Here is a 24,810-nt window from a genome sequence, read left to right on the forward strand (position 1 = left end):
TTAACTCTGGTTGCCTACAGTAGAACCATTTTAACAGTATAAATTGAACAAAAATGGTCTGAATTATGATCAAATCTGTTCAAAATTATAACATTTTTTTTCACACAGTGGAGCAGGTTTTTTTTTACTTTTCTGAATTGAGACTATTTATTACCGTCCCTCTATTAACAATATATTATTTCCAGATCATGCTGGCTTGTGTCACATCCCAAAGCACTTACATAATTCACCTGTAAACTGTCCTTGACTACTTGGGCCCATATATCCTATGTCAAGAAGGTCGCTGGCATTACGCTGGTGGCCTCCCCTCAATACCTCGGCTTTCCTGGGTCCTGTGGATCCTTTAGAGGAAGCCGTTCCTGATGAGCTGTGGCCGCCGGGAGATGGGAAGCTGGGCTTGCTGTAGGGCACCAAAGCCTCCTCTGGAAAAGAAACATACGGGCCAAGTTGAATGGCCGCGTGTGGCAAAATGCAGACATGATTCTTAAACATTAAATGCACAGTGGACCCTTTCACCATGATAAATAAGAGGTTTAACATGGCCCGACTATTAAAGGGATTTCCATGAGTAAGCATGTCCTACAAAAGGAATCAATGCAGTAGTCTATAAAATGAGATTTTAGGACAAATACAAATGTTATATATTATTTAGAACATCTAAATTCCAAGATCAGAAAAGGAAGCTGCATACAGTGAACCATAGTTCGCTTAGCAAAAGCAAATCTGAGCATGTCTGAATTGCACAAGAATCTGATTCAATTTTCCCTTTAAAATTGGCACTTAGTTTTGGCTTGTGTTTAAATGATGGCAACATTTTCTCTACCAATTTAGATAATGGACCATAATATGAATACATTAAAAAGTGTGCTAAATTTCTGTTGCTGAAAGATCATATCTAAGAAACTCTCTATCTCCTTAAAGGTGCCCTGGTACCATCGTAGTTACACACTGGGCAGCTAACCGCAAGGTCAGCAGTTGGAAACCCCCAGCAGCTGGTCAGGAGAAAAGTGAGACTCGCCACTCATGAACAGTTAGTTACAATGGCAGAAAGCCTCAGGGCGGTTCTGCCCTGTGCCACAGGGTCCCCATGAGCCAGAAGCAACTCCATGGTAGTGATGGGTCCTTAAAGGACAAAAGACAAAGACGTGTCTTCGGAACCCTCTCATTACCCATCACTCATGACATGTATTACTTAATTATTTCATTTGAAACTTTCCCCCCTTCTCTCAGTCTCACTTGAGATGTCCTTTTGCACACTCTCTCCACTTTTCTTTCTTTTGAGGATGAGGTTATGAGATCTGTGATAGGATGACTAAAAAGGCCTAAGTGTATCATTTCTCTCTTTACAAAATCTGTATAACAAAGAAAAAATAATTTCTTCTCACAGCAGGGATTTGCCTGCAAACAAGGGTCTCAATGGCACTGATCTTGGGTATTACAATTTATCCTCGAGTCCTTACAAAAAAACCCTACAAAAAAACTGAATAACAGATTGTGACAAAATTTAATTACTGAAAATGCCTGGGTAGAATACGCATCTAGAAAAGATTGGTCCCGAATAAATAAATAAGTAAAGAAACTCGGTCATTGTTAGTTTTTTTCCCCCGCAAATAGTCAATGACTCCCGAAACAAGGAGATAGTCGATAAAAATCCATTTATTTAAAAGGTTCACCGTCCACCCTACTCCCACCGCAGCCCCCATTAAAAAAAATCCGCCATCAACTATACAATTTACTTTGTAGTATTTCCAGACAGTTTGATGATATGAACAAGAACATTTCCCATCTAAGAGTTTATTAACAACCGACTACAATTGATCGGCCGGGGCAGTGCAGTCAAACCTATTGTGGCCTAAAGACTGGGTAAATGGGAGTTCACCTACAATTGTGTCTGTTCTTTCGATGCGTTTACCTGTGTGATGGAAGTCCGTTGTTTACCAGTGACTTGCTACTTTAGCTAAATGGGACAACCCAGTGGAACATAGCAATTAAACTGACACCGACTAGGAAACTAAGTGGTCTTAAAATTACTTAATATAATTATTAAATGGCATACATAAATGGATAGATAGATAGATAGATAGATAGATAGATAGATGAATCATCTCCTGAACACTTAGATGATTCTTGGAGTTCTTTTAGGATCAGAGCACCCTGAAAATGTCCACTTGAGGAACACCATTAATGGGCCTAGCATGAAGCCTCCCTGTAACCGGTTGTCATTTCTAAAACACCTGGTAGAAAAAAAAATTTTTAAGTCCATATTTTCTTGGAACTGGGCAGAACACACCTGATCCAACACCTTGTTTGTGGGGGGCCTTCCGAATATCTTCTTGGCGTTCGGTGGAGTTTATCCAGTCCTGGGTTTGTCGCTGCCACTCTAGAGCGGTTCTGGCTGGACAATCCAGGGAGCTCTTTGTGTCTTCTAAGTTGGATGCAGGTTGTCTCTCCAGAGAGCTGCCTTTTCTCTCTGTTGAGTTTTCCACGTTACCAGCAGGCGCAGTTGGGCCTATTTGTTGCCTTAAACCCTGACCTGGTGGGGGGTCTGGTGGTGGTGGAAGATCTAAAAATTTTGAATAATGTTTAGAATGTACTACAATTTCATGGAAGAGACAGATTTTATTTCACACCGAAGAATGCTTGCCCACATACAGGTATCACCCATGCAAAAGAAATGGGGGGAAAGCCAAAGGCAGCTATTTCTACCCAGAATGCTCACCACCGATTCCTTTGTGGTCTTTTGACCGTAGCATCTGAAATCAAATAAACTAGTCTTATCCAGGCCTCGTGTGAGTGCAGTTATTGTTTTCAATGGCACCTGGAGGTGCATGTTCCGATTCCAAGGCCAATGGGCAGATTTACCATATCTAATCCATTGCCCACCCCTGTCTCACCAAAATAGAAATGCCATGACACAAAATAAGATGCCTGGAATTCCTAGCAGCTGTGCTAATAAAAGGCCCTTGGAAGAACAAAAGCCCTCCTGCCAATCTCCATAGGAAATGTCGCCCTCGGGAAATTAAGAACTATATGCCGTATCATATGGAGCATATGACTGCCGTTCCCCGTGTACGTGGCACGGTGAGCAACAGTCAAAGGGTTAAGCTAACATTTACTAAATGCAATTAACATTCTGTCTGACAACCGATTCTAGCTGTTCGTTTCATGAGTTAGCTAATGAGTTACAACTAATATATTATAATCTCCAATGTACTAATTTTAATAAGTAATAACCAATTTTCAGAGTACAGATTGAATATGCTTCATGGTATTAGAGTAGACAATGCATCATGAAAATGTGAGACGTAGTGGAACAGATCATTTTTCAAAAGGCCTCTTTAAATAAAATATCATATCTGTAAAAATGTTAAACTTCAATAGTCTGCTAAGTTTTTCACTTTCCTTTTATTGGCTCTCCAGATCACGGTCCTTTCACAATTTGAACGCCTTCAATTGTGAAATTATATTTCCTTCGTCGACCTGTGTTTGTTGAAAATGACTGGTTCTGAGCACTGCCTGGTTGAAGACTGTCCTATATTGCGATCTTATAACATTATTTGGATCCTTTCTCTTCTGATTTTTCCTACATGCCAATAGAGATTTCTTTATCAATCCTTAGAGCAGAGGTGATTTTGTTATTTCGTCATGAATATGATGTTATAGCTCAATAGTGCACATTATATAAAGTGAGGTTCCCTTGTGGTGCAATGGTTATGCACTGGGGTGCTACCTGGAGGTTCAGGGGTTCAAACCCACCAGGGGCTCCAAGGGAGAAAGACTGAGATTCGGGTCCATTCAGATGATAACGTAAGGGATCTGTGGGGAGCTTGACTCAGTCACAGGAGGTTACACAGGCTTGAGAGTGGCTCAGCGGCATGTAACACTGACAATAACGTATTCTATAGAGATCATCTTTTATGGCATTTGGCAAAGGACTGTTTTTCCTACTATTATTCAATGTGTAAAGTTTTAGATGGGAAGATGTAATTTTTTTAAAATGTAAATTTCTTATGTACTGAAGATCGCTTCCCTTTAGGTAGGATAAGCTGTTCCTTTCTAAGATTTTCTGAAGCTTTATCCTTTGACTTAGAAGCAAAGAGTCCTGTCCTCCACTGAAATGATAACAATTATTTCCTGATTATCTGCCCAGGGAGTTCCCAATTCAGAGCAGCTTGCCCAGTTCTTGTATAGCGTCTCCTCCTTAGACATGAATGACTCAGTATTCAAGGAGCAGGATCTCTGTCTGGGGGTAAAACGCTGCATTTGTAACATCTCTTTCTTTTTCTAAAATGAAGAGCTAATCTCATAGTAGTATATTTATTGAACAATGATTCAACATGAGGTTTTGTCTTTTCTTTATATTCAACACTGACTTTCTTCAGTACATGCTATTATAATTGCAAATTAATTATGTATTGAGTATTTGAGTCATTGGATTTAGACAGCCAGTGGGGGTGGGGAGGGGAATAATTGTACTTGTTTTCAAAATAACTTATCTTGTCATTGATTTTTGTTCTCCATCAGAGAAGCCTAATTTTTAAAATGACAAAATGGTCTCTGCTTATGCTAGCTAAAAATCTGATTACTATTTAATATAAACTGAAATTATATGACCACATAATTAAGTAATATCCTTAGAGTTTGGATATTCTAAAATAGAGCACTAAAATAAATGAATTGGAGGAAAGAGGAGACAGGATTAAAAGTCATGGATAAGCTAAAACGATGCAATCAAATCTGGTTACTTTACATTAAATTCATTAGTCATATCTATGTTGATTCATTGAGACCAAATAATTGTACGACGGGGTCTCTGGCTGGCCTATTGGGATCGGACTACAGTGAAGCACACAAAAGTTCAATGAGACGCCTTGCTCTTATTGCCCACTGTTTTTCAGGTTGGAAAAAGGATGCACAAAAAGACCAGGTATCTCCACCCTACATCTCTCCTCCTCCGAAACCTAGACCCATTTAATTAAATCTTCATCAAACAACTCTGTGACGTTGCTTAGAACATATCTAAGATTCTGTGTATCAAAACTGGGCTCCGGAATCTGCTTCTTATGTCGTGTTCGTCGTCTTAGTTAATAGCAATATCGTGGTACAAATTGGCTAAAGGATTTGAGGTAGACCTTACTTGATCGTCTGTGTCCACTTCATCAGCACATTTATATCCGCTCTAGCTCTAAAACAGAAAGCCAAACTCACTGCCATTGAGTCAGTGCTGATGCTAGCAACCCCCCGTGGGTCTCTAAGACTAACTCTGCAGGGGAGTAGCAGCCCACTCTTTCTCTACGGAACTGCAGGTGGTTTTGAAAAGCCTACCGTGTGGATCGCAGCCCAATACCAACCACCCCCACCAGTGCTCCCCAAATCTTACCATTCTCATCTCTTTTACTCTTTCTACCTTGATATGACCCAATATCGTCTACTCGCTACAGATTTTTACAGCTTCTTCATTGGATTTCTTATTTAAAACCTTGGCCCATGTCAGTTTCTCAACAGAGCAGCTCCAGTGATTTTCTCTCTCTAGCTTAATGCTGTATCACCTCTGCCTTCAACACACACACACACACACACACACACACACACACACACACACACTTCTAGTGGTTTCCCATTCAAAGCAAGCACCAATGCACCAACACTGGCCTCAGTCCCTTGTCTGTCTTAGTGTTCTGGTGTTCCGTCAGTTCCTGACACAAGCGTCCGCTGTGTTTCACCAAGTAAGTCCTAGGCTTTTGCTTGCTTTGCGCCTTTCCTGAAATGACCATTCCTCAGATGTCAATATTGCTCTTTCCCTCATTGCCCTCCCGCCATTTCCTCAAATGCCACCTGCTCGGGAAGGCCTTCCCGGGGCCCCTTACTTACCTGGGAAGCACGGTCTCTATCCCACACCGCTCAACTTTCTTTACTGTGCGTTTTTTATTGGCAGGACACTGGTCATCAGCTTACATAGTGCATATTTTCTCTTTAGGTGAGAATCTTTTCCACTTTATTTATCCCCAACCACGAACATGTAACTCCAAGCGGACAGGGTGTGTGCTTTGGTCCCCCTGCCTAGCACCGTGCATGTGATCGATACATTTTTGTCTATGTAGATGGATAAGGAAGCCATTTTGCTTTTCAGCAAATAAATAAGCTTGTTAGAATGGAATATTCAAAAACAAAACAAAATGTGCAGGAGAGGCCAATATAATTTATATCTAGTCCATCTTATAGGATAGGAGTGTCGCTCATGTCCAACTCATGCATTGGCATCCTTTCTTTCTAAGATAAATGAACTTGCTTCCTAGTCAAAAGCAAGCATGTGGCAGAGCTGAGAAAGAGAAGCCCTCCGGAATACAGTGCTAGGAACAAGAGGCAGGCTGGAAGGACGTGCTCTAAGGCAGAAATGTTTGCAGGAAGGAAACACTCGCTCTGCCTTCCTTGATTGGCATTGGTTAATGTTGTATTGGTGCCAAAGGTTTTAATTTGGTTTGAGGTGTAAATCACCTGGAAGATTTGGACTGAGCCAGGCCCGTTTTAGCCTGTCTTTTTGAATCTTTGGAGCAGAGATCTGTAGTTACCATGATTCCCTTTCCTCTCATTGGATGTTTTTCCACTTCCTTCATTCATTCATTTGATTCCATTTAACTACGTTTTTTTCAATGCGGTATCAATGGCGCGATGCCTGCCACATGCAGACCTAGTCATAGAAACCCCAGGTGAGCAGCAGCTGGTTCATGAGAATAATGGCCTTTTCTTCCAAATGAGGCACTCAAACATCGATGATGTCCGCATCCTTCTGTCAGCAACTGACCTTTGTGGACATCGTGTCAATGAGAAATACACTTACTCCATTAAGCCTCTGAGAGTTAGATCTTTCTTTTTTAGTATAGCTTACTCACTGCCATGGAGTTGATTCTCGCAGTGACCCTATAGGATGGGGCAGAATTGCTCTTACACTAGGACTGCTCCTGTGGGTTCCCCCAGAGGAACTCTGTCTTTCTCATGCCGTTTGGCTGGTGATTCGAACTGCGGACATCGTGGTGATGCCCAGTGCATAACCGTTGAGCAACCAGCACTCCCGGTCAAGCAATTAGTTAAAACTGCCCTCCAATGCTCCTAAAATTCGAATCAAAATCTATAGCACACTAGTTGCAATGTGCAACATCTATTCCATAGGTGACACTGAACAGCCTAGCAGCCATCTAGAAATGTCCATGGACAAATGTTATGAATTTTTTTCCTGATTCATAAATTTGCTCCATATAAATGCTACGGTATATCCATTTGTTGTAAGAACACTATCTCTGTAATGCTAACGTGTAGAATAATCAAAAAACAGTGTCTTGTATCATATTTAAAATGACTTTAGATAAAAAACTCAGGAAGACAGGTGAACTGAAATTTCTTTTACAATATCAATACTTCCGGAATATACTTATTGATAACACATATTCCATAACCCCCATTTGGAATGACAGCATATCCTTAGATTAAGTTAAGGGCTTTTTATTCCAGAAAGATAGGTAGTAGAAGAATATTGATTATATTTTAGAAGATGTAGCTTGCTTTAACACCACCTAAATACATACAAATCCTGTCGGAAGAAATAAGTAAACTTTATATTTTGTGATGCTGATTGCCTATCTTCCATGTCTACTTCATTTAATCTTTAAGAATCTTGCAAAAACAACAGAAAAAAATACTTTTCCTTTTCCCAAATATCCAGAGAAGGAGAATGATATAAAACTGTGAATGCTTTGACTTTTAATGAGCACATTGTTGTGAGCAGTCGTTTTCTTTAGAAAAAATGAGATCAGCAGTCCACATTGCTCAACTAATCTTCAGAACATCTCAGGCAGAAAGGTCGTTGTGAGCCTGTTGCACACCGCAGGACGCCTATTTGCAGTGAATCAAACAATCTGTGCCCTTAACCACATAACATATTGAAACGCCTTCCAATGAAAACAAAATAAGAAGGAAGCACAAGGAAGCACCAAAGCTTTAAGAAATAGTTACGTTTGAATGTTTAAATCTTCTTAGCATGCTAAATGAAAAAGTCAGTGCAAACATCGTCTCCAAAAAGTCGAGAAAAGACCAACAAAACCACTATAGATTTCCTTCTTGTCTAAGCAAGTGTCATTCTGTTCTATACCGCCATGCCTCACACTGAAGTGAGTGCTCAGGTTAAATCGCAGCAGCACTTAGTTACAATTAGATTTACTAGTAGAATTTTGAAAAATACCTATACCTGGGTTATATCCAAGGACAATTAAATAAGAATCCCCAGGGTATCTTTTAAGACCTCCCCAGAGGCTCTAATGTGCAGGCTGTATAGAGTTATATTGTTAACGATTAGTAGAACTCTCTCAGAATAAAGTTTGCGTGCTTGTAAGGGATCATATTGAGAAGGGGGAATAAAATAATAGGTATTTTAATTGTCTTATCTTACATATTTCTTAGAATAAAATTACAAGATGTGTATTTGTGCTCATATTTTAACTGATGAGAAAATGAAATAGGATGTATGAAAAAATAGACTCTGCTGGATAAGACTCAGGAACTAAGTGTTATTGAACAAGACTGCCTTCCCATAGTCTTGCGTTCCCTGAAACAAGTGGTATTTACACAAATACTCAATGATTAATAATGAGCAAACACACAAACAACAACAGCAACTAAACCAGCACACTGCTATTGAATCAATTCCACAGCAGCATCCCAAGAGCTCGGAGTAGCAGTGCCACAGAGGGCATTCCCAGTTCTCGGTCTACACGGCAGCAGGCTGTCACTTCTTGCTCCTGTGAAGCTGGGCGTTCAAACTGCCAACTTTTGGGTTAACGACCGACTGGGAGTTGTAACCTCTGTGTCACCATGGCTTCTCAGTGACTGATACTCTAAATCAGGGAGCGCATTGGACCGGAAGAAGAACCCGTGACTTGTAGACAACAGGTGATGGCACCTGTTTCGTAAATAAAATGTGACTGGAAATCAGCACTCGCACTAGAGGGGCACAGTGGGGTGCCTGCAGGTTACAAAGCTAAAAGCAGTTACTATCTGGATTAAAAGAAAATGACAATAAACTTTCTTGACCGCTCAGAGAGATGACCTACCACATGGTTGTAGCTTTGAAATTCATAAAACCAAGCCATTACTAAACTACTGACTCATTTTACGGTCTCTTCCAAAAGCGAAATGCTATCTAAGAGATCTTAATGTAATAATATCAAAATTGTTCCAGAAAGATGACAAATACTGCTTATGTTGTCTTTTCTAATCTGAAACTGGAGCGTTCATAGGGAATTCAGGACTGGCTAAAGGAATCAGCCTCGAAAAAAGGCACGGCTTGGATTTCGAGGAGAGCTGGAGATACGCAATGATGCAGAGTGCTGACAAAGAGGGGTTTTTATTTCAAGAAGGCCCTAGTGCCAGGTGTTTTGCTTTGTTTTGTAATGAGGCAGTGCCTCATCTACCATCGCAGCACTAATCCAAGTTCAATGATTTCACAGAGAACATCTCTTCACTGAAGAGACAAGAGACGGAGACACTTACCGTCTGTCAGTCCTTCCCTTCGATGAGGCAACACTGGCTGTTGGTCCATTCGGCCTCCCTTGTGTTTCTTCGTGGGCCGAGGCTTCTGGTTCTGACTCAGGGCCGCACTGACGCTACTGTCGGTAGAAAACGGGCTGGTGGGTCGAGGCCTCTGAGAGGAGGTAAAAGCTTTGCCTAAAAAAAGCAGGGGAGGGAGTGTAAATCACAAATGTTATTAGAAAACACTGATTCATTTTTGTACTTCTCTTTAAGACGGGCTTGCCTACCTGCCTGAATATGTTCTTTGAAGATAAAAAATACTGGTGCATTTTTATTGAAAAAATATGCCCTGAGGTATTAATTTGTACTAATTTTAATAAACAACACCCACTACCACAGCAAACAAATTAATAGAAAGCAAATCTACCGAATATAACTTGATGTTTTAATGTACATTTTTATTTAATCTTCACGCGCTTGGTGAGATATTTTGTTAGGTATGCAAATCCATACAGGCTTGAGTCTTAAAATTAAAAAAGATGAATTGGGTACTGTATTATTTTTTTCATGCATTTGATTTATGATCTCTTTAAATCCCTGAGGGGAAAAAAAGTCCTGTAGTAATTACATTTGAAAGTTTACATACAGGGTCTACTCAGACATCTATCTGAAATTGACCTGACCAGCCACACACATACATGATGAGCCCAGAACTCAATGACATCAGTGTTCATAATATTAAAAATCACCTCGTTCTAAGAGCCATAGGCGTATGCTAATGAGTTGTCTTGTGCCTGAGTAGATTCTAATTGTCATTGAACCATGGAATGTGCCCTGTCCTTTTCTCTTGGTTTAGTGTACATATGCCACAAAATGTATTCTGGGAAAAGGTTAGGCAATAAATTTCAAAAGTGTATGACTTAGATATTGTGTAAGTTATAGCAAAGAATCCTGGTGTATGAACATGTACTTACTCTCTTGTGAATGCAATCACTTCCTACAACATTGTTTGCATTATTAGCTAATAGCATACATGCAAGAAACGCACTTATGACCTTTCATTTATTAGTCCCCTTGCTCCTTCTCGCTGCTGTGCTGGTAGCTGTACAACAGAAAGCTCTCGGACCACAGAATGTTTCTGACTCACAGCACAGAGAGCACGATGTTTCAAATAATCACTGTAGTCCAATGTATTTTAGTTTGGATGCCAAGTGAAAAATAAACCTCTGCAATGTTTAGAGAGTCTTTATTTCTTTCGATGAGATTGAATGCCTACTGAAAGGAAATGTTGATGGTATAATTCAATGGAAAATTTCAAGATGCTTTTTAAAAAAACAAAAAACAAATCAACCCGAGAGTTTTGAGAAGGGTCAAAATCATTTTTCCTTTTACATTTTTTATACTGTTAAATACTATAAATATTTCAAAAAAATACTATAAATATTTCAAAAATGTACACAAAGTTTCATTAGCTTATTTCTTTAGGTAACTCAGTTTTACATATTTGCAACGTCTTATCTGAGCATATGAGTAAGCATACTCAAATATAAGCAAGCATCACACAAATGCTATTTGCTTTCAATTAAATAAATGATTCCAAATCACTGACCTAATATTAGTGCTCATCTCTGATTGCTTTCCTATGGAATATGCAGACTCGTGGATAATGACACAATTTGGTTTTTCATCTATTGCTTATTGTTTATTATTTGAAGAACAATGCACGTGTCATCATCAGGTTGTTCAACTTAAAATGCAGTGGGTGTATTTTTAATTAGCATCCTTTCAAACAAATAACAAATTATTGGATTAAAATTTTAACAAACAATTAATAAAACCATCAGCCATATGAGTTGTTAGATGGATAGTTTTTGACCCATTCACCCCATGCTTAGGAGGCCTTCCCAGAAAGTACATTTGCAGAAAGAGTTGGGGCAAAGGAAAATAATGGGAAAAAAAGCTGAATAAGTTTAATCGTTGGGTACATTATCGATTGTGCGAGCCTTTTAGAGAGCGTGAGTTATTGAAGGTTTAATGGCAAACGCAGTTGCTGCTTTCTTGTAATATAAAAAGGAAGCTGTTTCAATTAAGCGGCAGAGCTGGGAAGAGAAAGGGGAAGAAGGTGAGAAGAGCCTGTTCTTGGCTCTGCAAAGGTGCTCTCGGAAGAGAGTTCTGGTAGGTGAGCATCCACCTTGTGCTCATGCGTGTTAAAGAAAGGCCTGCAGCCAGGTCCACTGAGGAGAAAGAACAGAAGACAGATAGCTCAGTGGCCAAAGGACAAGATTCTCTCATGCAAGAAGTATTGACTTGTAATCTACCAACCTGTTCGTGTGAGGCTGGTGCCATTCAGCCTAAAACCAGCTTTATCTGCTGCTGCCACCAGGGCTTGTGCCAAACTTCTGCTGGCAACGATGGAGCCATCTGAGGAGCTACCTACACTAGATCTATGACTAGAAAAGTTACGATCCTCGTCAGATGCAGAGCCCCATCCATTTACCATTGAACCTGGAAACAAATGTAGTTGTCTAGTGAGTTGTAGATATTGGATATCTCCTCTGCTCGTACACACTATGCTGTTTGACAAGTAGCCAGCCACCTCAACTCCTCCCTTCTTGGAGGTAAATATGGCCTCACCAGCATTTCCTCAGCCATACGCATACTTTAGCAGGAGAGTACAACACTGGGGCATTTCTTTGTAGCACATGAACAAAATTGTTTCACCTATTCCGTTTTTACATTTTAAAATTTTATTATATGATCATTTTTCCAGAGGAACAATTCCTCTGAACACTTCAAGATCCTAAAACTCACAGAGAAAAACTATTTTGTCGAAACGAACTCTTGTGTATTCCAAGTAGATTTGTCAAGACCTTACTTGAATAATGTGACTATATTTCAAATTGAATGCACACACCAATGGCCACCTGCATCAAACTATACCCGTGTACTTCTGGGACACGGGCCAGAAGTAGTTCAAGATTCTAACAGCAAAAATTTAAGTACACTGAAATAACATATATATATATATATATATATATATATATATATATATATATACCAATGGAAATCACAGAACGATGAAAACAGGTATCTTTCTAAAATTCTATTAAGATTTCTTTCAGTACAATTTGCTTTCTATTATTTTAAGAATCCTAATTTTCTCTTGGATCGTGCTCTTTATCAGGTATTATGAAGAATGTCACCAGTACTAACATGGGATTCTTTTTACAATATCCAACAGGACAGTAAAGGGAAATAACTACAGTTTTATTGGTAAAGAGCCTTAAAATGTAGAGACACTGAAAAATAACTTTTACTCTTTAAGTTATGGAAAGTCATTTATAACCACATATTGTTCTCTTACATAAAATCATGGTAGGACAGTAAATTATTACTTAATAAAATTAATATGGCAACATTGAAGTTCATCTACAATTAATTCATGAGACTAAATTACCAAGTGTTTCTTGCCATATGATTTTTAAGAAGGGTAACCAAAATTATTTTTAAAATAATAATTTTATATTTTCTAAACAAATGAAGCAAATTAAGTACACAAAAGAACCCAAACTCAAGCCCTCTAGGTGAGTTCCCTTTTCCCCTGGTATTTGAGAGATGCTGGTACAGGTAGGAGCAGGCTGTGATACAGTATTCGGAATTGTAGTCAAGCTGCCAGGATACAATAGCCCTGGCTCATGCGCTTGCAAGACAGCGAAAACAGAAACCAAAGGGTTTAGAAGGATCTAAGAAGTTCAAAAGGTGTTAAGTGTAGCTGAGAAAGATAGAGATTTGTTTCCATTTGTCAAAAGCTCCGAGATACACTTTTTACTTTCCAAACAAATTCCCTCAACAGAGGCCACTGCAAGGAAGCCAGGATAACACCTGCAAGCGAGCCTCCTCTGGGAGAGAACCTTTTGTGAGTAAGAATCACAAGTCAAGGACCAACAGCCCCAAATGAAAGGAGAAATGATGTGATGTCTTACTGTAGTAGATAAGAAAATATCAAAGGTAGGGAGTGAGTGGTGGCAAAAGAATAAGAAACTCTAGAACTGAGAAGAGTGTTGAAATATTTGCAAGCTCAGTCCCCTCTCCAGCCCCTCCTCCCATTAGCTGTTTTCCCTGTCTCCAAAGATCTGCCGTCAATTCTCTGCAGCTATCTCAACCCTGGATTCTTCACCTCCAATTCCATTCCTAAACTCCTCCCCAGTGATTCCCCTTTCTCCGGTCTTCCTTATTGTCATCTAAATTATCTTTGTGAAATATCGAAGATGTAAATTGTTCCTCTGTTGTACTTTGGTTCCTCACCTTACCTAGTTCTCCAAAGTCAAGGCTAATCTAGGAATTAAGCTGTTAAGACAGTTCAATATCTAGCCCATATCTATTTTTTTAAGCAAAAGGGAAGAAATTTATTGGAGCCCATACAGGAAACCCTAGAGGGGCCCAGCATACCCTACTATATAGGCATGCCCAGCAAAGGGTCATACCATACTGTACTCCCATGTACAGGGTCATACTGTACTCCCATGTACAGGGTCATACTGTACTCCCATGTCCCAGAGGCCCAGATCTATGTTTTAAGCCAAACCCTATTATAACCTAAGTAACCCCCTTATTCAACCTGCAATGTATCACCATCCACTCCTTAGACACACATTTGAATCACTACAACTCTATTAACCCTTCAGAACTTTAACATCCAAATCAAATTCCAGTTTCTTTATTATCTTTAGCCAGCCTCATCTCCATATCTGTCTGCAGAAGATTTCACCTTTCTACCTTTGGTGTCTCCAAAGCACTTTATGGTAAAATAGCACATCAGGTCTTTCCTTAATTACAACTCCAAGATCAGCCGTTCAAAAATAGGAGCCTCTCCTCAGGAGGATGAAGCTTTCTATTCCTGTAGTTACAATCCACGAGATGGCAGTGATTTGGTTTCATTAGCTACACCTACACACACACACACACACACACACACACACACACACACACACACATACTTCAAAAGGCTGATGTGAAAAAATGTTATTGAAAGATAATGAAAGTTTTCCATAAACTTTTTGAGGCATTCCCTTTCAGATCATGGAGTTTCAGAAGGAACTACTTCATTCATTTTCATATGTTTTGTGCAGGGATATTCACCCTAATTTAATAATTAATATAAACGCTTCCACCAGCTTCCTGAGTCAGTGAACTTTACAACAGTGCACCTGAAACAGAATATCTGCTCTTCCACCTTTCACTTCAATCCTTCTCTCCATTTTGAATGCTGCCTGCAAGGCTTCCAGAAATCCCACTACTCCATCAAAGTTTTCCCTGAAAACTTCCCTTCTCTGTGAAGAGAGAGTGGCAAGGAAGACAGGGTTCCAGGGGGCATTGGTTATTACAGAAAGATCAGCATGGACCCCCTCTTTTTCATTCTACGTACAAGTGCAAAGAGACCCGATAGATGACTTTGGAGTTGGCGGATGTGTCCCATTGATGGGGTACACGGTGGGCACCTGGAAGTTGAATGGTCTAGTGGTTTCATGTTAGTGGATTTATGTTGGCCTTTGACACCGAGAGCAAGGTAAATAAATGAAAATATATTTTTCTATCCTTATCTTTCTGTATGTCTTCTTAATCCTTGAAATCCCTCCTACTTGCATAATGGGTATATTTAGGGGGATATTTTGAAGTTTGTTTATTTTTACATATGCCATTTAACAGCTCGGTCACATGAAGAAGAGTTTTACAATCATCACTACAATCCATTTGAGGACATCTTCTTATTTCTGGTACTCAGTGTTATTTGCTCCCCACTTCCCCCGACCTGGCCTGCCATGCTCCTGGGAATTATTAATCCAGCATCTGTCTCCATAGACTTACCTAGCATATGTTTCGTAAGCAGAAAACCATGCAAAGCACAAATTAGAAAGAAACAACAATGACAAAACAAAACAGAAAAACTCCAATTAAATAAAGCAGAAATAACTTGAACATAAAGCAAAAAGGAGAAATCAGGTATAACATTTCAACCTAACTCTATCCGCCATCATTGACTTTACAAGGCTTTCTGTCTGATAGCAAGGAGAGTCGCATCCCTGGGCTGTGGTCAGAGGGGATTCAATGGAAACTTAATCCGAGTGAGGAGCCAGAACAATGGACTGGGGCTTCCACTGTTCTCCATTGTCCTCTGCAAACCAGATGTTCCCAATCTAAGCTCTGAAACAGTTCTCTTCTTAGGATTTTGGTATTTCCAATCCTTGGCTCACACCGGATGGTGGGTATCTTCCATGTAAGTTAATGCCTCAATTAGCTGGTTATTTGTTTGAAGACCAACCTTTAAGATTCCAGACACTATTCCTTCTGATACCCTGGCATCACGGAGCTTCTTCATCACACTTTGCTAAGGCACCCGTGAGAGTATGGGGGATATTTTAGGATATTTAGCAATGTTTCATGAATAAAAAAAACATAGAACATATCTTTTACATGTCTCTTCTGTTGCCAAATTCTTCAAACGTATTGAACTCTTAATGATTAAACCTCTGTAGCTATCATTCTTCCTCTCCCTTTATATTTTAGTGCCACAAATGATGTGCCGAGAAAAAAATTGGAAGAAAGCCGTTGATTCATATATTAAAAAGCAAGCACTTTGATGATGATTGGTTTTCTTTCAGCAATGTGAATGTATGCATGAACATTAAAATGAACACCAGGTAAAAGTGCTCAGTTAGATATTCTTTGCAAATTACAAGCAATCCATACCAAGTTGACACTTTATAGTCCAACATAATCAATACACATTTAAACATTTAATGAAAAATGAATTTATGTCACATAATCAGATTTACTTGTGTTTGCATTTTCAAGGTTTTAAAATTTTCTCAGGTTTAAATTTGCTGCAAGCCCCCAGATTACTCCAATTCTATTCAGGGGGCTAAAGAAGACATCCACGCGGGACATTAAATTGTTGCTCAAATGTTACTGAGCAGTAAAATACCATGATAAACTGGCATCTTGCTGTGTCTCTGTTACATCTTCAGCACTAAAATTAATTTATGATCAGTCATCAATTCATTTACATGTCATTATATGCGAAATCCTTCCTTGCTGATAAATGCTTATCCTTAGATCCATTAAGCTAGAGTTAAGCCTGTGCTCTGTAATATAACCCTGCTAATTGTTGCATTACCATTTTTATGAGATACAAAAACTAGCTACGTATCCCTCATTTTTTCAGCCAATATGTAATCCAGGAGCTCTTCTTATTAAGTGCAATCTGTCTAACTATTTGCTAAGTCAAGTCTTCAGTGACAAGTGTCTTTAGACAAATCAATCCAAATATTGACCACTAGCTAGGTATGGAAGTCATGCTTAATCTATGGAAGTCCTTATTTCATTGGAGCATATTGCATATGCAACAATTCCACCTGTGCTCTGGAGAGCGACAGAGCGACAGAAAGAGAGAGAGAGCGAGAGAGAGAGAGATGTTACACATGAAAAGCAGAATAAACAACTGAAAATGAAATGTTCCACGGGAATAGAACACCTGTTAACTTCTTTTCCTCAGAAAGATTGCAAATATGCACTTCCCATTTATCATTTACATTTGTTTCTAAATACATCAATACTCTTGAGGTCCCATACAAAACCAATTCATTGACTTTTCGTTTCGCATGATCTCTACAATTTTCCTAAACACTGCCAATATTTTCCTCAAGTAGTTGCAGTGGAAACAAGACTTCTGCTCACACTCTTTAGTGGCTGATGTCCTAGAAGCTGTCAGGTCGAGTAAGATGATGAGATTACCAGGTTTTACTGCTTCTGGCCTGATCTGGGGTGGGAGGTATAGTACAAACCTTGAAAGACATCCAATACAGGAAATATAGAGCCATGGTATCCTTTCAGCCATGGCCTTGATGTGGGGTCCAGCAGTCAAGGAAACTTGGATTTGCCTTACTTCACAACACTTCTGCTCAGTATTACATTTTGTGATCAGGGAAGCAGTTAAAAGCTTGGCTATGTGTTCAGGATATTTTCTTACTGTCCTCTCTATCATTGTCTGTCATCTCTTTTTTCCTAGGATGGCGTCCTTAAATTCAGGAAACACTACTGCTGACTGCCACCATGTGAGTTAGAGAAAGCCAGGAAGCGCCAGGAAAGGTACTCCCCCTCCTTGAGCTTGGATTTAGGAAGGAATATTACAAAATGTATTCCAGAAGATAGGAAAAAAAAGTCTTCCTGTTTACATTGTAGTCCCCAAAGCAGAATTCAGTGTGCTACAATCCGACTTTTTTTTTGGTATTTTACTACAACTACGTAGATAAAAATGATGAGTTATTTAAAAAATGATAAAAATGAAATCTGTACCTGAAAGTTTATTTTTTATTAGAATGTATCAGGATAACTGAACATAGAACTGTTATATGAGAGCTACACTGAATTAAACTTACTTTGAAAAGTAATATTTTTGTTTTTTAAAATAGGATATTAACTTTTCCATAGATAAAATTCTGTGCTGCTTTTGTGTAAATAAAGACATACTTAAGTGAGGGGGCTTTCTGAGAACAAAATTCTTAGAAAATTGAAAAGAAAGACAATGGAATTTTTCACAGATGCTTCAAAATTCCTTCATCACACATATGCACGTGCACAAACAACACATTTAAATATGTAGGAAGTAGATAACCTTGAATAAGATTAAAGCTGTTAATACATGTTGGAGCACAGAATCATAGAAAGCACGTGTATGTGTTAAAATGCCAGATTCTAAATGGCTTAGGCTTCAGTGTCTCTGACCTATATTAGTCTTTATTTATGCTAATTTGCTTCATAACTTTTAAACATTCTTTTTTAAAATGTAAATTTCATAGCTCAATTGGCCATAGGAAAAACAAAGCACTGTTTCTAAGAGGACCTTTGGCATTCTCAGTGCTCGAGAAGTGCTAGCTACTATTATCACTGAGTGCAAATACAATACGTAGCTAAGGAAGTAGAAGCGGCAGACCCCCAAGTAATGTTTCTTGTGGGAATAAATCAGCCCCTGTGTGGCTCAAGCTGTTAACGTGATTGCCTGATCACTGAAAACTTAGAGACCTGAGTCCAGTCAGAGGTGCCTCAGAAGAAAGAGCTGGCAGTCAATTTAAAAAATCACCCACTGTAAATACTATAATAATAATAATAAATCCAGCTCTGTTCTGACACACTTCAGGTGACCAGTAATGAAAATTAACTCAACGGACAGTAATACTGGTAGGAATAAACAAGCCTAACATATACGATGCATATCTTTCCATTGCTGAGATCACGGGCGAGGGATTGCAGACATTTTCCTCTTTGATTGGTCTGACTTGACTTTTATTAAAATAATGGGAGGCACTGTGCTTGTGATTTTCAAAGCTGAACTCGAGGCCTTGTTAGCTGCTGTTAATCCCCAGTATGGTAACTTTTGGGGCACAAAGAGCCAAATACAACCTGGCCTTACTGTACATACTGGCATTTCAGCTGCCACTGCTGTTTTCATTGGACTAGCATGCCGTCTCACTATCGTGTACATTCCTGGGGATGGAATGTAATTATTAATTCTCTTTACCAGAAATGGCAATCCATTCTCTGAAAATGAAAATGCCTATTTTGGAATGTCAGACGAGAGTAATGAGTATGTATTTAAACCATAACGAAATTAGGAACTCAAAGTAACTTCTGATGAGATCGGAGTGTTTTGGGTGGGCACTTAGCACCTTAAAAAATAAAGAGTCCATGGAGATTGTGCCTGCTTTATTGCCCAGTTCATTTAGTGCAATTAAACTGAGCCTTAAGTTAATAAAGAAAATAAAGCACTTCAGAATGCTACTCATGAGCATTGGGCTTCCTATAGCATCCAGTCTATACATGAAGACATCTACGAGCCATCTTAACTTACCCACGAGAGCACACATTCCACATTCACATAGATACCTTACCTATCTGCATTCCTAGACACATATGACATACATTCACACAGTCTCTTACGGCTGGACTCACACTTTTCATACGGTATCCCCCCCCCCACACACGGACACATTTATTTTTTTTCAGAAAATTAATTTACTCATATCTTTTAAACTTATATTTATTTATTCATTTATACTTAAGCCTAGAAAGCCTATTAAATCTTTGTTCATGCCTTCCCCACAAAGTTATTTTTTGAGCAAGAAAATAAAATTAAAAGGATTTCCTATTAGACTTCTCTTGTATGGAGTGCACCTTATTTTACTAAGGATATGCATTATTCATATAATACATACCGAAACACCCTGAGGTTTTTATGTATGGCAGTAATTAAGCAATGAATTCAAGAAGGAAAGCAACTTTGTTTTCTTAGCAATAAAAGCTTCATTTGAAATGAACATTACACTATTGCAAGAGAAATGAAGATTGTTTTTAATCTTAGTCACATTAGAAAGCCTAACATGTTAGCACTCACAGGTGAGCTTGTAAGACTGTAAACTGCCTTTTTCCTCATTTCTGGATACGTTTATCATCTTTGGCATTATAACTTTTACTGGAAGCACTGTATAAACTCTAGCTGACTGTTGGTGCACTGATCTTGCAATTCTTTACTGCATTTCTAATGGAAAAGGGTTCAGTAACATTAGTGAGATATGCAAATATATGCAGAATTTCACCCTGACAGAGATTATAGAAGAAATTCAGGCAAAGAGGCTTAACTTAATAGCACACCCATAATAAGTTAACTCGCTTCATTTGAAGCCTTAAACTTTTGCTCTGCCACCTTCAGTTGGATCTAGATCTCAAATCACAGCAGCACATCTGCAGTGCTTAAATCTTAATTAGCCTAGCGAACACCCCAGCCCCTGGGAAGGAAGAAACACTGAAATCCGAGTGCATATATTACACGTTGTGCAATTCAGGAAGGGAAGCCGCAGAAAATGATCAGCCCCAATACTTCTCCCATCACTGAAATAAACCCGTTTCTCTCAGTGTTTGCAGCATTCTAACACTTAACACCGAGTGAGAAATCTGTGAAAGTGGTGAAGCTCTTGGAGTAAAAATAAATCAAGTGGGACTGTGGTGAACTATCTCTTAGGATGGAGAATGCCACCCAAGGAAATGCGGGTACCCATACTTTTCCAAAGATCCAAATGGACAATAAAGATTAGATGTTGAGATTGCGGCTGCTCTTGTCAGCTACTGTGGAATCAGCCCCGCCCTCCCCCCATGTGCGCAAACCCATTCTCCAGGAGATCACCGGGATACATACGGTTTTCATTGGCTGATCTCAGAGGTAAATTTCCAGGCCTTGATTCCTTGTCTGTCTTGGTCTGGGAGTGACACTGAACCCTGTTCCACATCACAGAAATATAGCCTGCCCGCACAGGTACTTCACTCAGTGACTGTGCTTCAGGAGCACAGCTGCCTTCCCAGAAGGGGAGAATTCGACTACTGAATTACCACCGTCCTTTAACCTTGTACGACCTGTGTCCTACAGCTGCTCTATAGAAGAACGACGAGGCAGTCTGTTTCCATAAAGATGACAGCGTGGGAAATCCTAGGAGGCAGGTATACTTTGCCATACAGAGTCATCATGAACCATAATGAACTTGAAGACAGAGTGGGATGTCTGAGTTGTCATAAAAGAGACATGATAATATTAATTATATATTCATTTTGTAATCATTTTGAGCTTAATTTTTCCCCCACCAAATTTTGATAAATTTAAATTCTTAAAAATAAGTTGTTTATCATTTGTGGGATCATCATAGCAGGCTACTAATTTCTGCCTTTTATGTGATAAGTAAGGTAAAAGGAAGCCAAAGGAGGACATAGTCAAAGCAGCTATGTTTCCTGGCAGAGGGGCAATTATTGGATTCGGCAATATGAAATGCATAAATATATGGCTAATCTCATGATACATTTTCTCCACTCTAAAAATAATGCCTTGTGCAAACTTAGAGAGGCTCATTCTGACGATTTCTGCTTATTTTCATCCATGAATGTTTCTACAGAGCAAAATATCAAGACCTTTCTTAAGATAGTGTGCACTTCGTATGTTGCTCCCAATATAAAAAAATATCATTTCTAAGAGTCAAGGCTTTTTATGTAATAGACTCAGTTCCCTAGTAGAGTGAACTTTTCATGAAAGCCCTGAGTATAATTGCGTTTTCTTTCATGTCTTTAAAGCTTTTTAAAATTCATGAATTTTCCTTATCATTTTTGCAGCAAAGCAAAAGTATTTCCAAATCCTTTTTGAATGTTGTGTTTAATATTAACATATTTAAAATGTTACAGAAAGAGATGGAGTGGAATAAATCTTACATAAGAAAGTATTTGATTTCTGATGCATTTTAATGTTACAAAACAGTTATTCTTATTAAGTTGGTTCTATTACCTGTCACAGAGCTGTCTAGATTGTCCATGCTGGATCCTGGCGTCTGCTCTAGGGCTCTCAGGGGCCTGGGGATTTCTAAAGCTTCCTCCTCATCATCAGCGTCATCATCTGGAACATCTGTTTCCAAATCGGAAATCAAGGCTCCGGACACATAACCTAATGGCGGGACCGGAGGCTGCGGGGGTTGATTATTGCTTTGAATGTGCCTGGAATTCAGATGAAACAAACAAACAAACAAACACACAAGTAATTAACATCCAACGCGTTTTAGTTAGAATTAAACTGCATGTTAGCTACAAAATCAGGGTAACTGATTGTCTTCTTTCCACTACTTACTTTCATAGCTTATGTATTTTTACACTTCAGTAGAAACTGTGGGCTATACATATGAAAGAGTTTTAAAATTGTGAAAACATAGAACAATTAATGGTATTTTCTACCCATTTTTTCAAGTCCCCTTGTGTATGTCTCACCAAAGAGAGGGGGAAAAATCATTATAGAATATGATGGTTAGATTTTACGACAACTCAATACACCCGTGTGAATATATAGGCAAAATCCAACCTTATTCAGGACACAGCCTACTGAGATTTCCTGATACGGTGGCCTTTTAATAAGATAGGTTCAGTAGAACTTTTTTTCATCTTGTCCCTCTTCATCTTCCTGCTTGTTTGGATTCTGAGATTGACCACTCAAGTGTCCTGCTTCCCCTGGGTACTATAGAGCTCTCCCTGTTTCCTGTTGAGTTGGGATCTACGTGGCTCTGCCCCCTCCAGCCTGGATCTCTCTCTTTCCCACTTCCCCTTCCTGCTTCGTCAGGCAGCAGCTGCATGAGTCTGGAGAGGGCTCCAACTAGCATCTGGCCCACGGAGTTGAGCTGGACTGGCCCGGGTTATTCCTTGATATACATTTCTTTCTTGACATAAAGTTCATTCTTATACATATATTAGTGTCAATGGTTTGCTTCAACTCAGACTAACACATAGAATCTTAGACCTCATTTGGGTTTTATGGGCTAATTGCTAGTCAATTGCTGGCAACAGGTCTCACTCCTGGTGACCCCATGTGTGGCCGAGTTGAATTGTGCCTCATTAGACTTTCAAAGACTGGTTCGTTCTGGAAGTTGATCACCAGGCCTTTTGTCCATGGTTCCTGCAACCTTTCAGTTCGCCACAAACTTACAGTTCATCACAAAGCACATTAATCATTTGGATCAACCAAAGATTTCTCTGAGGTGAAGAGCAGAGACAAAATCCAGACTCATAGTTTTATAAAAATAAATCATCTGAAGGAAATTAGGAATATTTGTTTCAAACAATTTTTTAAAGCTGACGATCTTATGCAAAACCATAACGATATAATTCCCTGTGCAGTGTGGAAGTTTACTCCTTTCAGAACCCGTGAAACACACAGGTGAGGTGTAGTCAATTCGCAGGGCGCCTCCTGCCCTGGCTCCTTATGTGATGCATTACAATCCTGGACTCTGCTTGTGGCTTTCATCCCATGTTGGAGGGTATTTTTGATGATACTAGTCAGGGTGGGATTAAGACCTGGCTTGAGCAGAGTATAGGAAGCCCTGGTGATGTAATGATTATGGCCTGTGATCAGCAAGGGTTGAAACCACCAGCCAGCTCCTCGGGGAAAAGAGAGGGTTTCTACTCCTGCAGAGTTAAGGTCTTGGAAACTCACAGGGGCAGCTCGACCTTGCACTGTAGGCACACTTTGAGTTAGCGTTGACTAGAAGGCAGGGAAGTTGTTTTTGAGGTTTCTTTAAATAAAGAATGTGAACCAAGGCATTACCATGTGTTTCCTGGGGGTTCCCTTAGACTTTCCTTGAAGTGTAACTTATGACCCCATCCCGTTTTTCCCTTGGGGGAATTTTTAAGACTACTTCACTAGAGGGTGCGGCTTCAGCCACCATTCTGTGTCTACCTGGGACTACCAAGGTGGTAGAAGACAGACCACACCTCCATCAAAGCCATTCCTTTGGGACACAGAGAGACATCCGAGGATTATTGGAAGTGTATGCTCATGCCTTCTATGTGAAGTGGCCGAGGCTGCTAGGACCAGATCCACAAAGGACTGTCACATGGAGACTCCAAGCAGAACCGAGACAGAGTGATAGATGAGCTAGTTTTCTGACCCACGCAGGCTGGCTGGGAAGCTGAGGTCTGGGGAGACCTGGCTGCTTGCTGAGTGAAGGTATTGCCGTGGACAGGGAAGGCTTCCTACCTCATGGATGAGAGGCTGGGGGACCAGAAAACAGAACCAAACCACTTGGCTGCTGGCTGAGGAGGAGAAAGGACTGTATGCTTACTGTATGCTTCTCTTGACTTGTGGTACCATAACACACCCAGTGAAGAATGAGTATTGGCTCTGAGGTCTTTGCAGTCACTGCAACAGCCATCAAACCCAGCAGAGATAGAGAGTGCTGCCGGGCGGAGGGGTTGGGGTGCAGAATCAGGAAAGAAGAACCGAGTGTGCAGGCGTATCTGACCCTGGCCTCGTGGCAATAGGGAAGCCCAAGGAGGTCGGATACGCACCCCCACCCTATTGTTTATTACAGCCAGGCCTCAGACAGAAAGGATGTCATCCCAGGACCTTGCAGTTAAGATCCAAGCCTAAGAGCCCTTGCTTCCACTGGGAGCACAGTATGTTTTTGTCTGGTTTGTTTGCTTGTTTGTTTTCTTGCATGATCCCCTGTCAACCTTGACTCGTGGAATGTCTCTACTTCAAGTTGTTTTAGGGCAGACATGATCCTTTTCTGTTCTACCTACTTATTTGTGTGTCTGCCTCATCTAACAAAGTCTTAACTTCCTCAGATGTAGGCATTAATTCGCGCCAGCATTTTCTGTATTTAGAATATTAACCAGTGAAGTCCTTTTACCAAGAATACACACGTCTAATCTCCATCCTTT

The 24,810-nt window shown here is 39.7% G+C and overlaps 1 protein-coding gene across 1 annotated transcript in view; it reads right to left on the minus strand.

Annotated features, from left to right (window-relative positions):
- Positions 1–201: 201 nt before the first annotated feature.
- ROBO2 (roundabout guidance receptor 2) overlaps positions 202–24,810 on the minus strand; it is a 210,576-nt gene continuing 185,967 nt past the window's right edge. Inside the window, exons 22-25 of the mRNA XM_075542944.1 lie at positions 21,893–22,098; positions 9,541–9,714; positions 2,291–2,563; positions 202–422 (exon numbers count right to left, since the gene is read on the minus strand). Coding sequence (XP_075399059.1) covers positions 202–422; positions 2,291–2,563; positions 9,541–9,714; positions 21,893–22,098 — 874 coding nt within the window. The remainder of the gene's footprint in view (positions 423–2,290; positions 2,564–9,540; positions 9,715–21,892; positions 22,099–24,810) is intronic.

This window comes from Tenrec ecaudatus, chromosome 2, assembly GCF_050624435.1.
Source record: "Tenrec ecaudatus isolate mTenEca1 chromosome 2, mTenEca1.hap1, whole genome shotgun sequence".
Lineage (NCBI taxonomy): Eukaryota > Metazoa > Chordata > Mammalia > Afrosoricida > Tenrecidae > Tenrec > Tenrec ecaudatus.